This window comes from Xenopus tropicalis, chromosome 6 (genome assembly GCF_000004195.4).
Source record: "Xenopus tropicalis strain Nigerian chromosome 6, UCB_Xtro_10.0, whole genome shotgun sequence".
Lineage (NCBI taxonomy): Eukaryota > Metazoa > Chordata > Amphibia > Anura > Pipidae > Xenopus > Xenopus tropicalis.
The window spans coordinates 6075895-6091529 of record NC_030682.2 but is presented as its reverse complement, the minus strand read 5'-3'; the positions used below and the strand labels follow the sequence as shown (position 1 = coordinate 6091529).

Below are 15635 nucleotides of genomic sequence, written 5' to 3'. Positions count from 1 at the left end.
AAGGGAGCAAGATAGCAGCTCCCAGTAGGTATCAGAATAGCACTCAATAGTAAGAAATCCAAGTCCGGCTTGGGACTCCTCCAGTTACATGGGAGTAGGAGAAACAATAGGTTAGCTGAAAGCAGTTCTAATGTGTAGCGCTGGCTTCTGAAAGCTCAGACTCAGGCACACTTTACTGCTGCGCTGCAAGTTGGAGTGATATCCCCCCCCTCACCCCCAGCAGCCGATCAGCAGAACAATGGGAAGGGAGCAAGATAGCAGCTCCCAGTAGGTATCAGAATAGCACTCAATAGTAAGAAATCCAAGTCCGGCTTGGGACTCCTCCAGTTACATGGGAGTAGGAGAAACAATAGGTTAGCTGAAAGCAGTTCTAATGTGTAGCGCTGGCTCCTTCTGAAAGCTCAGACTCGGGCACACTTTACTGCTGCGCTGCAAGTTGGAGTGATATCCCCCCCCTCACCCCCAGCAGCCGATCAGCAGAACAATGGGAAGGGAGCAAGATAGTAGCTCCCAGTAGGTACCAGAATAGCACTCAATAGTAAGAAATCCAAGTCCGGCTTGGGACTCCTCCAGTTACATGGGAGTAGGAAAAACAATAGGTTAGCTGAAAGCAGTTCTAATGTGTAGCGCTGGCTCCTTCTGAAAGCTCAGACTCAGGCACACTTTACTGCTGCGCTGCAAGTTGGAGTGTTATGCCCCCGCCCTCACCCCCAGCAGCTGATCATCCTACCCTCGCATCTCCCACCCCCCCCTCATACTCACCCCACCTCCCTTACTGGCTGCACTGGGGACGGGATAAGTGGGATATTTAAACAGCTGTCACAATCTCTGCTCCAGTCCCCAGTGCAGATGCGCCACTGCTGCACCCAGATGTTTTTGCCCTTGGCCTGGGCCTTTGGGGTCGACCCACAAATCCGGGCTTGCTCCTGACTGCAGAGTAAAAGTTTGTTCTATGGGTAGCCCACACTTGTGGCTAAATTGGCCAGCCCTAAAATGAAGGTTAAATTAATGCAAAACAAGAACAGGGCAGGTGGACTCCCCCAGCCATATCCAATCAGCAGGAGGGATAGATTCCACCATATCTTTTCTCCTCACTAGTTGGTGCTCAGATATGTGAAAGAAATGTTCATCCTGCAAAGGAGACAGGAGGAGACACAGGGTCCCTGCTCTGTAGCCCCTGCCTGGGAGTCGGCCCCTTATCTTCTCTCCCCTTCTGTGGGTGTTCCTGTGTATAACCACAAGCAGTGGGTGAGTTGTTTCACCATATAGTGAGCTCCATGGTCAGAGTGGATCAGGGTTCCAGAAATGCTGTCATTGTAAATTAAAGCTGCCAGACGTCTTCCCTCCATCTGTGCTGCCTCACAGGATCCTGGGAGTTGGTGAGACACCTTTTGCTTTTACACAGGGGCTCAAGTATACTGGGAGTCCAGTGGCCAAGAACCTGTGCCCCCCAGTACCAGTGAGTTTTATGCCCACCAGTGCTGGCTTCTAGCTGAGGTCACCCACAAATCTCTTAGCAGAAGCTTGGGGTTCACACTGTTATTGCCTTTGTGATATAGATTGTAAGCTCTACGGGGCAGGGACCTCCATCCTCTTGTGTTTTTGGCTCTTATTGCAACTGTATCTTTTATTTATTTTTCTTTGCTATACTTTGTATTTATCTATTATTATCTTAATAACCCCCTGTTTGTAGTAATGTATTCTACTGTACAGCGCTGGGTACATAAGTAGCACTTTATAAATAAAGATATACATAGATACATACATTGTGTGGCCCTGGGAATTAGTGTCAAGATATGCTCCAATGTCATATCAATGTAATAATACTTTGGCCACCCAACTGGCATTGGACACAAGGCAATATATGTGCAACCACTTTAGGGGCTATTTAGAAAGCTATGTAAAACAGCATTGCACACATACACCACATGCCTGGGGTTTCTGTGAACATAGACTTGGGCATCTTTGCATGTACTGGGCACCTAATGATCCAAAAAGAAGTGTTCCACACACCAAAAACTTTAATCCTCCATTAAAATCATTAAGCCTGACGCATTTTGTGCATTATTGCACTTAATCATAGGCACCAGGCTTAGTGATTTTAATGGAAAAAAAAGATTTTTCCTTTTTTTGGATGATTGTTTTGCCTCTTCGAGCTGCAGGTTAAGGGCTCTACACACCCGGACCACCCCTCAGCAATGGTGAGACTGGATTATTTACATTCTTACCGTAACTGAACCTGCATTTACATTGAGTGACAGACCCGGGGTGTGTACACCTGCGTCATTTATTTATTCGGGTGGGTCCCGGTCCTTCTATTTACTTGCTTTATAGTGGGCTTAATTTCATTTATTGGAGGTTCCATTTTGGAACTTTATGTGGTTGATTTATTAAATGACCTATTATAGTTATGTACTGGGCACCTGTAATACTACATAAGCCCTCCCGCCTGAGGATATGGCATTAGACAGTGTCCAGATACTTTTGGCAATTTAAGCCAAGTGGGGTAGGAGATTAAAATACAAGTATCGGACCCATTACGCAAAAAGTTTTGAATTATGGAAAGGCCATCTCCCATAGACTCCATTTTAATCAAATAATTCACATTTTTAAAAATGATTCCCTTTTCTCTGTAATAATAAAACAGTAAATGTACTTGATCCCAACTAAGATATAATTACCCCTTATTGGGGGCAGAACAGCCCTATTGGGTTTATTTAATGGTTAAATGATTCCCTTTTCTCTGTAATAATAAAACAGTACCTGTACTTGATCCCAACTAAGATATAATTACCCCTTATTGGGGCAGAACAGCCCTATTGGGTTTATTTAATGGTTAAATGATTCCCTTTTCTCTATTATAATAAAACAGTACATGTACTTGATCCCAACTAAGATATAATTACCCCTTATTGGGGCAGAACAGTCCTATTGGGTTTATTTAATGGTTAAATGATTCCCTTTTCTCTGTAATAATAAAACAGTACCTGTACTTGATCCCAACTAAGATATAATTACCCCTTATTGGGGCAGAACAGCCCTATTGGGTTTATTTAATGGTTAAATGATTCCCTTTTCTCTGTAATAATAAAACAGTAGCTGTACTTGATCCCAACTAAGATATAATTACCCCTTATTGGGGGCAGAACAGCCCTATTGGGTTTATTTAATGGTTAAATGATTCCCTTTTCTCTGTAATAATAAAACAGTACCTGTACTTGATCCCAACTAAGATATAATTACCCCTTATTGGGGGCAGAACAGCCCTATTGGGTTTATTTAATGGTTAAATGATTCCCTTTTCTCTGTAATAATAAAACAGTACCTGTACTTGATCCCAACTAAGATATAATTACCCCTTATTGGGGGCAGAACAGCCCTATTGGGTTTATTTCATGGTTAAATGATTCCCTTTTCTCTATTATAATAAAACAGTACATGTACTTGATCCCAACTAAGATATAATTACCCCTTATTGGGGCAGAACAGTCCTATTGGGTTTATTTAATGGTTAAATGATTCCCTTTTCTCTGTAATAATAAAACAGTACCTGTACTTGATCCCAACTAAGATATAATTACCCCTTATTGGGGGCAGAACAGCCCTATTGGGTTTATTTAATGGTTAAATGATTCCCTTTTCTCTGTAATAATAAAACAGTACCTGTACTTGATCCCAACTAAGATATAATTACCCCTTATTGGGGCAGAACAGCCCTATTGGGTTTATTTCATGGTTAAATGATTCCCTTTTCTCTGTAATAATAAAACAGTACCTGTACTTGATCACAACTAAGATATAATTACCCCTTATTGGGGGCATAACAGCCCTATTGGGTTTATTTAATGGTTAAATGATTCCCTTTTCTCTGTAATAATAAAACAGTACCTGTACTTGATCCCAACTAAGATATAATTACCCCTTATTGGGGCAGAACAGCCCTATTGGGTTTATTTAATGGTTAAATGATTCCCTTTTCTCTGTAATAATAAAACAGTACCTGTACTTGATCCCAACTAAGATATAATTACCCCTTATTGGGGCAGAACAGCCCTATTGGGTTTATTTAATGGTTAAATGATTCCCTTTTCTCTGTAATAATAAAACAGTACCTGTACTTGATCCCAACTAAGATATAATTACCCCTTATTGGGGCAGAACAGTCCTATTGGGTTTATTTCATGGTTAAATGATTCCCTTTTCTCTGTAATAATAAAACAGTACCTGTACTTGATCCCAACTAAGATATAATTACCCCTTATTGGGGGCAGAACAGCCCTATTGGGTTTATTTAATGGTTAAATGATTCCCTTTTCTCTGTAATAATAAAACAGTACCTGTACTTGATCCCAACTAAGATATAATTACCCCTTATTGGGGCAGAACAGCCCTATTGGGTTTATTTCATGGTTAAATGATTCCCTTTTCTCTGTAATAATAAAACAGTACCTGTACTTGATCCCAACTAAGATATAATTACCCCTTATTGGGGCAGAACAGCCCTATTGGGTTTATTTCATGGTTAAATGATTCCCTTTTCTCTGTAATAATAAAACAGTACCTGTACTTGATCCCAACTAAGATATAATTACCCCTTATTGGGGCAGAACAGCCCTATTGGGTTTATTTCATGGTTAAATGATTCCCTTTTCTCTGTAATAATAAAACAGTACCTGTACTTGATCCCAACTAAGATATAATTACCCCTTATTGGGGCAGAACAGTCCTATTGGGTTTATTTCATGGTTAAATGATTCCCTTTTCTCTGTAATAATAAAACAGTACCTGTACTTGATCCCAACTAAGATATAATTACCCCTTATTGGGGGCAGAACAGCCCTATTGGGTTTATTTAATGGTTAAATGATTCCCTTTTCTCTGTAATAATAAAACAGTACCTGTACTTGATCCCAACTAAGATATAATTACCCCTTATTGGGGGCAGAACAGCCCTATTGGGTTTATTTAATGGTTAAATGATTCCCTTTTCTCTGTAATAATAAAATAGTACCTGTACTTGATCCCAACTAAGATATAATTACCCCTTATTGGGGCAGAACAGCCCTATTGGGTTTATTTAATGGTTAAATGATTCCCTTTTCTCTGTAATAATAAAACAGTACCTGTACTTGATCCCAACTAATATAGTAGTAATCCTTATTGAAGGCAAATCAATCCTATTGGGTTTAATTACTGTTTAAATAAATTTTGTAGAAAATTTATTGTAGAAAGTGATCCAAATTACAGAAATATCCCTTATCCAGAAACCCCGGGGTCCTGAGCATTGTGGATAATGGGTCCCATACCTGTATATAAATATGCTCTATGTAAAGTATAAAATAAAGGTTCATTATGGCATCTTACAAACCCACTGGGGCCTGACATGATAGCGCCCCACAGGCACTTGGCTGTTTGTGCAGCTGTACCCCCAGAGAGCTGTATAATGGCTGAATGCTCAATATCCTCTATGAGCGGCTCAGACCTGACACTGCAGCAGTTCTGTGTTGCTGAAATCTTCCATTAATGAATAAAGCCCCTTCTGTTTCCTCTGCCAGAGAGACGCCGGGGGGGCAGCTGTTCTGCTGATAAGGACAAATGGAGACTCAGCTCCCTGGATCCCCAGCTGCTGGGGGTAAGTACTTATTGGGACATCTCAGGCCGACTCTAACCCAGTGTTCATGAAAGGGTTAATGTTATCTCTAACAGAAAATAAGTGCAGCCCTTTTGAAACTGGATTATCTTTACCTTGCCACTCTGGGTAGAGCCGCTGCTACATGCGACCCCCCCACAGCTGGGCTCTCACAGGAATAGTGAAGGATAAGGGTGTGACGGTTCTTTCATAGGCTCATTTTATCATTGGGGTTTGGGACCCTGAGTCCCTTTTTACTGGAATCCATCCTCTGAAGGTGTCAGCTGGGAAGGACTAACCCCACACTGTCCCTCCTCTGTGGCGCACTGTGCTGCCCATACTGCCCACTTCACGCTTCCATAGGGGGCAATTACAGGAGCTAAACTCATACTAACTTAGGCCAATAAGGTGTTACCTTAGGGTTCAGGCTTCTCCATCACTCCAGTCCAGAAAGGAATAACTATGCATATAACAGCCCTGAGCCAATGGGATTAAATCCGTCCCAAAAAAGTCTGGAGCAGGCACTTTTACTGGAAGGGTTGGTGTCATTCACATTTCCATCCATTACCTGCCCACTAGCAGCAAATGTCAATGGGAAGTGGCTGAAGGGGAGTCATATAATGTATATTATGATATGGGGAGCACCTTGATACCCCCAGTTAGTTGTGGCAGTGATCAATACATTGCTACCCGTGCCTAATTACTTTGCATTTACTGGGATGGATCAGTTGGCACCCACATTTACTGGGCAAAAACCACCCCAGTGTGCACTTTTGGGGCTCCTCTGTTAATGGCCGGCAGTTGGCTCTCAGACCTGGTATTCTTTTTATCATTTACAATGTTTTACCGTGTTAGCAGCATTTACTCATTACCGTTAATATAAGATAACTTAATACCCAATATATCACAACCTTTTACATGTGAAAAAGTCTAACAGCAATTTATTTTTGTTTTTTCAGGATTACCAGAGTTTCAGTTGGAGAAAATACAGTTCCATTCTGGGAAATATAAGACAATGTCTGAAGATTTTAAAGGTAAAACACAACAAAAAATGACCAGGCTTCACATGAGTATGTGCAGTTAGAGCTAGAAATGCTGCAGTGATGCAAAATCTCAGCCATAAAGCAGGGCAGGACTGCTGCTTACAATGGGGGGGATCAGATAGGATCTGTGCCACTGTGACAGAATGCTCTGTTATACAGATAGCTAGAATCTCAGCCATAAAGCAGGGCAGGACTGCTGCTTACAATGGGGGGATCAGATAGGATCTGTGCCACTGTGACAGAATGCTCTGTTATACAGATAGCTAGAATCTCAGCCATAAAGCAGGGCAGGACTGCTGCTTACAATGGGGGGATCAGATAGGATCTGTGCCACTGTGACAGAATGCTCTGTTATACAGATAGCTAGAATCTCAGCCATAAAGCAGGGCAGGACTGCTGCTTACAATGGGGGGATCAGATAGGATCTGTGCCACTGTGACAGAATGCTCTGTTATACAGATAGCTAGAATCTCAGCCATAAAGCAGGGCAGGACTGCTGCTTACAATGGGGGGGATCAGATAGGATCTGTGCCACTGTGACAGAATGCTCTGTTATACAGATAGCTAGAATCTCAGCCATAAAGCAGGGCAGGACTGCTGCTTACAATGGGGGGATCAGATAGGATCTGTGCCACTGTGACAGAATGCTCTGTTATACAGATAGCTAGAATCTCAGCCATAAAGCAGGGCAGGACTGCTGCTTACAATGGGGGGGGGATCAGATAGGATCTGTGCCACTGTGACAGAATGCTCTGTTATACAGATAGCTAGAATCTCAGCCATAAAGCAGGGCAGGACTGCTGCTTACAATGGGGGGATCAGATAGGATCTGTGCCACTGTGACAGAATGCTCTGTTATACAGATAGCTAGAATCTCAGCCATAAAGCAGGGCAGGACTGCTGCTTACAATGGGGGGATCAGATAGGATCTGTGCCACTGTGACAGAATGCTCTGTTATACAGATAGCTAGAATCTCAGCCATAAAGCAGGGCAGGACTGCTGCTTACAATGGGGGGGGGATCAGATAGGATCTGTGCCACTGTGACAGAATGCTCTGTTATACAGATAGCTAGAATCTCAGCCATAAAGCAGGGCAGGACTGCTGCTTACAATGGGGGGATCAGATAGGATCTGTGCCACTGTGACAGAATGCTCTGTTATACAGATAGCTAGAATCTCAGCCATAAAGCAGGGCAGGACTGCTGCTTACAATGGGGGGATCAGATAGGATCTGTGCCACTGTGACAGAATGCTCTGTTATACAGATAGCTAGAATCTCAGCCATAAAGCAGGGCAGGACTGCTGCTTACAATGGGGGGGATCAGATAGGATCTGTGCCACTGTGACAGAATGCTCTGTTATACAGCTGGCTAGAATCTCAGCCATAAAGCAGGGCAGGACTGCTGCTTACAATGGGGGGATCAGATAGGATCTGTGCCACTGTGACAGAATGCTCTGTTATACAGATAGCTAGAATCTCAGCCATAAAGCAGGGCAGGACTGCTGCTTACAATGGGGGGGGGATCAGATAGGATCTGTGCCACTGTGACAGAATGCTCTGTTATACAGATAGCTAGAATCTCAGCCATAAAGCAGGGCAGGACTGCTGCTTACAATGGGGGGATCAGATAGGATCTGTGCCACTGTGACAGAATGCTCTGTTATACAGATAGCTAGAATCTCAGCCATAAAGCAGGGCAGGACTGCTGCTTACAATGGGGGGATCAGATAGGATCTGTGCCACTGTGACAGAATGCTCTGTTATACAGATAGCTAGAATCTCAGCCATAAAGCAGGGCAGGACTGCTGCTTACAATGGGGGGATCAGATAGGATCTGTGCCACTGTGACAGAATGCTCTGTTATACAGATAGCTAGAATCTCAGCCATAAAGCAGGGCAGGACTGCTGCTTACAATGGGGGGGGATCAGATAGGATCTGTGCCACTGTGACAGAATGCTCTGTTATACAGATAGCTAGAATCTCAGCCATAAAGCAGGGCAGGACTGCTGCTTACAATGGGGGGGATCAGATAGGATCTGTGCCACTGTGACAGAATGCTCTGTTATACAGATAGCTAGAATCTCAGCCATAAAGCAGGGCAGGACTGCTGCTTACAATGGGGGGGGGATCAGATAGGATCTGTGCCACTGTGACAGAATGCTCTGTTATACAGATAGCTAGAATCTCAGCCATAAAGCAGGGCAGGACTGCTGCTTACAATGGGGGGGATCAGATAGGGATTTTAATTAAAATTAAATAAACAATACAGGAAAACAAATATCAAAAATCCAAAATTAAACAAAACATGAATTAATGCACATGAATATTAAATAGTACCAAAAGAAATCATCTTTGCAAATCAAACCCCTCCCACAAAACCATATTTCCCTTATTTACACTGTAACCGTCACTTCAGTAGAACCTCCTCCCTTCCCAAGGTTTATAGCATCACATTATCCATAGGAAAGATCTTATTAAACCTCACCCCTTGTTCTGATACAATACACATTGCTGGAGCTAAGACTCATTATTTGCTGTGCCTTTTAAACTGGGGTCCCCCTGCCCCCCCTGAAACACTCTCTTCAACCAGGAAATCCTCCCCATCAATTTCCCCTCCCATTACTACCTATTCTGCCTTTTCTTTTCTTCCCTCGATCCTCTGCAATTTCCATTCCAGTGATGGGGGAACCCGGGGTTTCATTCCCTCCCACTTCTGGGGTATCCAAGGGGGGCTTGGGGACTTTTGGCTTATTTTTCCCTTTCTTCTCCTTTTTCCCACTCCTCCCTTCCAGTCTCTCCTTTTCCCTCGACCTCCTTAATTCCACCTCTTCCTCTGCAATGTCCCCCCAAGATTTCCCTGAAGGCAATTCGAACATATTTGAGGTCACAATACCTTCAAGAACCATTTCCCCTGGACTTTCCCTTGGCTTTCCCCCAACCACCTGCCAACCTTCTTCCCCAGTCTCTGGCAAATCTCCTTCCTCTCTACCCCCCTCAGCACCCAAAGGCGGTGACACCACCTCACTCCCTTCCTCCCCTCTCTCTGCTTCCCCACTACCTGCCTCTGCCATATCTTCCTGAAGGAATTCTCTCTCAACCCCCGGGCAGCCCCTAACAATATTATGCCAGGCCTGTGGGCATTCCCGGTGTGTGTGCCCCAGCTCAGAGCAAAGGTTACATTGTACTGTGTCGCACTCTTTGCTAACATGGCCCTGGGCCCCACACAGAGCGCACACCTTCACTGTACAGCCCCCTGCCAAATGCCCCCTTGAGCCGCACCTGAAACACTGCCGGGGTTGCCCTGGGTAAAAACAAACCCCCCTTTCTTTCCCAATAAAAATGAATTTGGGAGGTGCTGGGTCACATTGTTAGAAACATTTAGTTTAACTTGAACCTTCCATCCCACTACCCAGAATCCCTCCTCATTATAGATGGGCTTTAATGGCAGAAGAACATTACATTGTCTCCTTAACCAAACCAAAATATCCTCTGGGGGAACAGATTCATTCTTTAACATAATAGTCACAGTCTTAATATCAGGCTTTGAGACCAGGATGGCCCTGAACCCTCCCACACTGGGGCTGCTCTCTGGTCCTGATATAGATTCCAAAATCTGTCTAAACCTTGCGACAGCTTAAAGTTTATTTCAAATTCCACATTAGAAACCCAAACAAAGCCAAATACATCCCCATAGATTCCTTTATCAGGTTCTTACACACAAACCTACTGCCCGGGCACTTTCCCTTCTCTCCTTCCCATTTGATCTTAACCACATTCCTCCGCTTGAAAACCGGCCCTTCATACAGGGGCCCCTCCTGCCCCACAGAAAACCGTCTTTTCTCCCAAAAACTTTTACTCGTCTGATTAACAGCACCTGTATCATTTACCTGTGCAGCCATTACACTCTCCCCAGCAGAATTAACCCCACCTGTATCATTTACCTGTGCAGCCATTACACTCTCCCCAGCAGAATTAACCCCACCTGTATCATTTACCTGCGCAGCCATTACATTCTCCCCAGCAGAATTAACCCCACCTGTATCATTTACCTGTGCAGCCATTACATTCTCCCCAGCAGAATTAACCCCACCTGTATCATTTACCTGCGCAGCCATTACATTCTCCCCAGCAGAATTAACCCCACCTGTATCATTTACCTGCGCAGCCATTACATTCTCCCCAGCAGAATTAACCCCACCTGTATCATTTACCTGCGCAGCCATTACATTCTCCCCAGCAGAATTAACCCCACCTGTATCATTTACCTGCGCAGCCATTACATTCTCCCCAGCAGAATTAACCCCACCTGTATCATTTACCTGTGCAGCCATTACATTCTCCCCAGCAGAATTAACCCCACCTGTATCATTTACCTGTGCAGCCATTACATTCTCCCCAGCAGAATTAACCCCACCTGTATCATTTACCTGCGCAGCCATTACATTCTCCCCAGCAGAATTAACCCCACCTGTATCATTTACCTGCGCAGCCATTACATTCTCCCCAGCAGAATTAACCCCACCTGTATCATTTACCTGCGCAGCCATTACATTCTCCCCAGCAGAATTAACCCCACCTGTATCATTTACCTGCGCAGCCATTACATTCTCCCCAGCAGAATTAACCCCACCTGTATCATTTACCTGCGCAGCCATTACATTCTCCCCAGCAGAATTAACCCCACCTGTATCATTTACCTGTGCAGCCATTACATTCTCCCCAGCAGAATTAACCCCACCTGTATCATTTACCTGTGCAGCCATTACACTCTCCCCAGCAGAATTAACCCCACCTGTATCATTTACCTGTGCAGCCATTACACTCTCCCCAGCAGAATTAACCCCACCTGTATCATTTACATGCGCAGCCATTACATTCTCCCCAGCAGAATTAACCCCACCTGTATCATTTACCTGTGCAGCCATTACATTCTCCCCAGCAGAATTAACCCCACCTGTATCATTTACCTGCGCAGCCATTACATTCTCCCCAGCAGAATTAACCCCACCTGTATCATTTACCCGCGCAGCCATTACATTCTCCCCAGCAGAATTAACCCCACCTGTATCATTTACCTGCGCAGCCATTACATTCTCCCCAGCAGAATTAACCCCACCTGTATCATTTACCTGCGCAGCCATTACATTCTCCCCAGCAGAATTAACCCCACCTGTATCATTTACCTGCGCAGCCATTACATTCTCCCCAGCAGAATTAACCCCACCTGTATCATTTACCTGTGCAGCCATTACATTCTCCCCAGCAGAATTAACCCCACCTGTATCATTTACCTGTGCAGCCATTACATTCTCCCCAGCAGAATTAACCCCACCTGTATCATTTACCTGTGCAGCCATTACATTCTCCCCAGCAGAATTAACCCCACCTGTATCATTTACCTGCGCAGCCATTACATTCTCCCCAGCAGAATTAACCCCACCTGTATCATTTACATGCGCAGCCATTACATTCTCCCCAGCAGAATTAACCCCACCTGTATCATTTACCTGCGCAGCCATTACATTCTCCCCAGCAGAATTAACCCCACCTGTATCATTTACCTGTGCAGCCATTACATTCTCCCCAGCAGAATTAACCCCACCTGTATCATTTACCTGTGCAGCCATTACATTCTCCCCAGCAGAAACAGCCCCTTCACCTGCATTAGTCACATCACTGGCAGAAGGTACAAGCACAGCATTCACATCAGTAACAGAAAATTCAGGATTTGAGTTGGTTGGTTGGTATTTGCAGAAACAGAGTTTAAAGAACCTTGTTCAGAAACTACAGGGTTAGAATGAGAGCAGTCAGGGTTAGAATGAGAGCAGTCAGGGGCAGAAAGAGAGCAGTCAGGGGCAGAAAGAGAGCAGTCAGGGGCAGAAAGAGAAGAGACAGGTGCAGTAACAGCCATAAAGCAGGGCAGGACTGCTGCTTACAGGGGGGGGGGGATCAAATTGAATCTGGGCCAGAATGCAAGAGAACAGATCTGTTCTTTAATAGAAATAATAAGAATGGGACATTTTTGTGTTTTTATTTGGACAGAGAACAAGGAGGAGAGGAGGAGACTCAGTGCTGCTGGATACAGACTGGTTCCATATGGATCAGGAATCACAGAGATGAACAGGGAGAGGAGAGAAGGGCTTGGTGCAAGGAAGCAGACAGGAAGTGACACAAACAGGAAGTTCCCTACATGCAATGGCTTTGTTGCCAGATCTGCCCACAGTAACCAACCTCCGGTGCTTCAGAAACCTCACGCCCAGGAGATGAATTCTGCCCCAAAAGCCCAACAGAACCAAATGCCCCAACTTTGCACAGTAACTGGGGGGAAGCTGATTGTAACCCCCAAATTAACAAAACACACACAGCCTGATGCTAAGGAAAAGCTACATGGAAGTCAGAAAAAGATAAACATTATTTCAGGGAAAAACCTAAAGCCAGGAAAGGCCCAAAGCACAAAGCAAACTGTGTTCCCTAAACCATTTGGGGTTATAAATCCGTTTGTCTGTGTTAAGTGCAAGAGAAGGTTCGGCAGCAATGGGAACCTCCTCATCCATCAGCGCATTCACACAGAGAGACCGTTCTCTTGCACTGATTGTGGGAAATGTTTCTCCCACAGAACCATCCTCCGAGAGCACCGCCGGGCTCATATGGGAAAGGGGCCCTTCCCCCACAGCACTGGGGGCAATAAAATCCCATCAGGTAAGGACAACTTTCAGAGGCACCAAGGGGCGAGTGCTAAAGGGAAACCACTTACCTGCACTGAGTGTGGGAAATCATTCACAACCAAACCCGATTTGCGAGTACATGAACGCACACACACCGGGGAGAAACCTTATGTTTGTACCCAATGTGGTAAAGGCTTTTCCCAGAAGGGGAATCTTAATAAACATTCAGTTATTCATTCTACAGAGAAACCTTTTACCTGCACTGAGTGTGGGAAAGGATTTATAACAAAACAGCGGCTGCTTGAGCACTTCCTGATTCACACAGGAGAGAAACCATTTGCCTGTCCAGAATGTGGGAAATGTTTCCGACTAAAGGAGTTTCTTACAAGGCACCTTCTGACTCACACTGGATTAAAGCCATATACCTGTACTGAATGTGGGAAAAGTTTTTCTCAAAGGGGAAATTTTTATCGACATTGTCATCTTCACACTGGGAATAAGCCCTATTCCTGTACAGAGTGTGGAAACTGTTTTGCAACAAAGATTGAACTGCAAAGGCACCGCCTCGTACACACTGGGGAGAAACCATTTGTCTGTACAGAGTGTAATTCAAGCTTTGCAAGGTTAGCAAACCTTAGATCACACCAACAGCTTCATACAGGAGAGAAACCATATAAATGCACTGAGTGTGGGAAATGTTTCCGTATGACAAGCCATCTAGAATCTCATAAGAAGACTCACACTGGGATTAAGGCTTTTGTCTGTGCAGAGTGTGGGAAACAGTTCACTCACAAAAACAGCCTCCGCCAACACCAGCTGATTCACACCGGTGAGAAACCATTTGTCTGCAATGAGTGTGGGAAAAGCTACAGGCAGAAGAGGAGCCTAAATGCTCATCTGCGAATTCACACAGGAGAGAAACCCTTTGCCTGCACAGAGTGCAATAAAACCTTCCGATCAATAAGTTGGCTTCAATCCCACAAACAGACTCACACTGGCCTGAAGCCCTATCAGTGTAATGAGTGTGGCAAATCCTTCTTAATGAAGGCAAATCTTAAGGTTCATCAGCAGCGACATACAGGAGAGAAACCTTATACCTGTGCCGAATGTGGGAAAAGTTTTACCACAAAGGGAAGCTTACACCAACACGGTCACACTCACACTGGGATAAAGCCATACGCCTGTACAGAGTGCGGGAAATGTTTTGGAAAAAAGAGTGAACTGAAATACCACCAATCTATCCATACTGGGGAGAAACCATTTGAGTGTACAGAGTGTGGGAAACATTTTGCATCTCGTTCAAAGCTCAATAACCATCAAAAGATTCATACAGGGGAGAAACCATTTCAGTGTACGGAATGTGGGAAAAGCTTCTGTTATAGACGGCACCTTACAGCTCATCAGCGGATTCACACTGGGATTAAAGCTTTTGGATGTACCGAGTGTGGGAAACAGTATCTGTCTAAGTACAAACTCCAGCAGCACCTGATGATTCACACCGGTGAGAAGCCGTTTGTCTGTACTGAGTGTGGGAAAAGCTACACGAGCAAAAGGAACCTAAATATTCATATGAATTCTCACACAGGAGAGAAACTTTAAGACGGAACAGTTTGTTCCAAAACATGATATCAGTTTCCACAAAACATCTCACAAGCTGTGGCCTAACTGGTCCCACAAATTTTTCCTGGACCCCCACTGGTGACCTGAAATCAACAAATAGGTATTCAACCGCACAGCCCTTAGATCAGGCTTGATGCATCAATCCTCGCAAGGCACACCGCTGAGCCCTTCAATACAATCCAAATATAGAGGAGAGCACCATAAAGCAGAATTCTGCTAAAATGCTATTTATTTCAGACCAAAAAATACAACATGTTTCGGGCAGTGTGACGCCCTTTATCAAGTGTAAGTATTACTTAAACAAGGTGAACCATTTAAACCATAACTCCACCCTCTGTGTCCATTGATTGGTATTCAGAAGTGTCCATCAAAAGTCAAATTTTTCTCATGTGTTGCTTGTTTTTCCTTACCATTCATTCCAATTTTAACACTGTGTTTCATCAATAACATCGATTTTAAATCTGTGAAAAGTTCATATACAGGTATCGGACCCCTTATCCGGAAACCCGTTATCCAGAAAGCTCCAAATTACGGAATGCCCGTCTCCCATAGACTCCATTTTAATCAAATAATTCAGAATTTTAAAACTGATTTCCTTTTTCTATGTAGAAATAAAACAAAACCCTGTAATTGATTCCAACTAAGATATAATTAATCCTTATTGGATGCAAAACA

The 15635-nt window shown here is 44.1% G+C and overlaps 1 protein-coding gene across 1 annotated transcript; it reads left to right on the top strand.

Annotated features, from left to right (window-relative positions):
* Positions 1-911: 911 nt before the first annotated feature.
* LOC108647860 (oocyte zinc finger protein XlCOF6-like) lies at positions 912-15121 on the top strand. Its single transcript, XM_031904357.1, has 4 exons — positions 912-1379; positions 5556-5632; positions 6589-6663; positions 12718-15121. The coding sequence occupies exons 2-4, from the start codon at positions 5596-5598 to the stop codon at positions 14937-14939; spliced, it is 2334 nt and encodes a 777-aa protein (XP_031760217.1). The 5' UTR covers positions 912-1379; positions 5556-5595; the 3' UTR covers positions 14940-15121.
* The last annotated feature ends 514 nt before the right edge of the window (positions 15122-15635 follow it).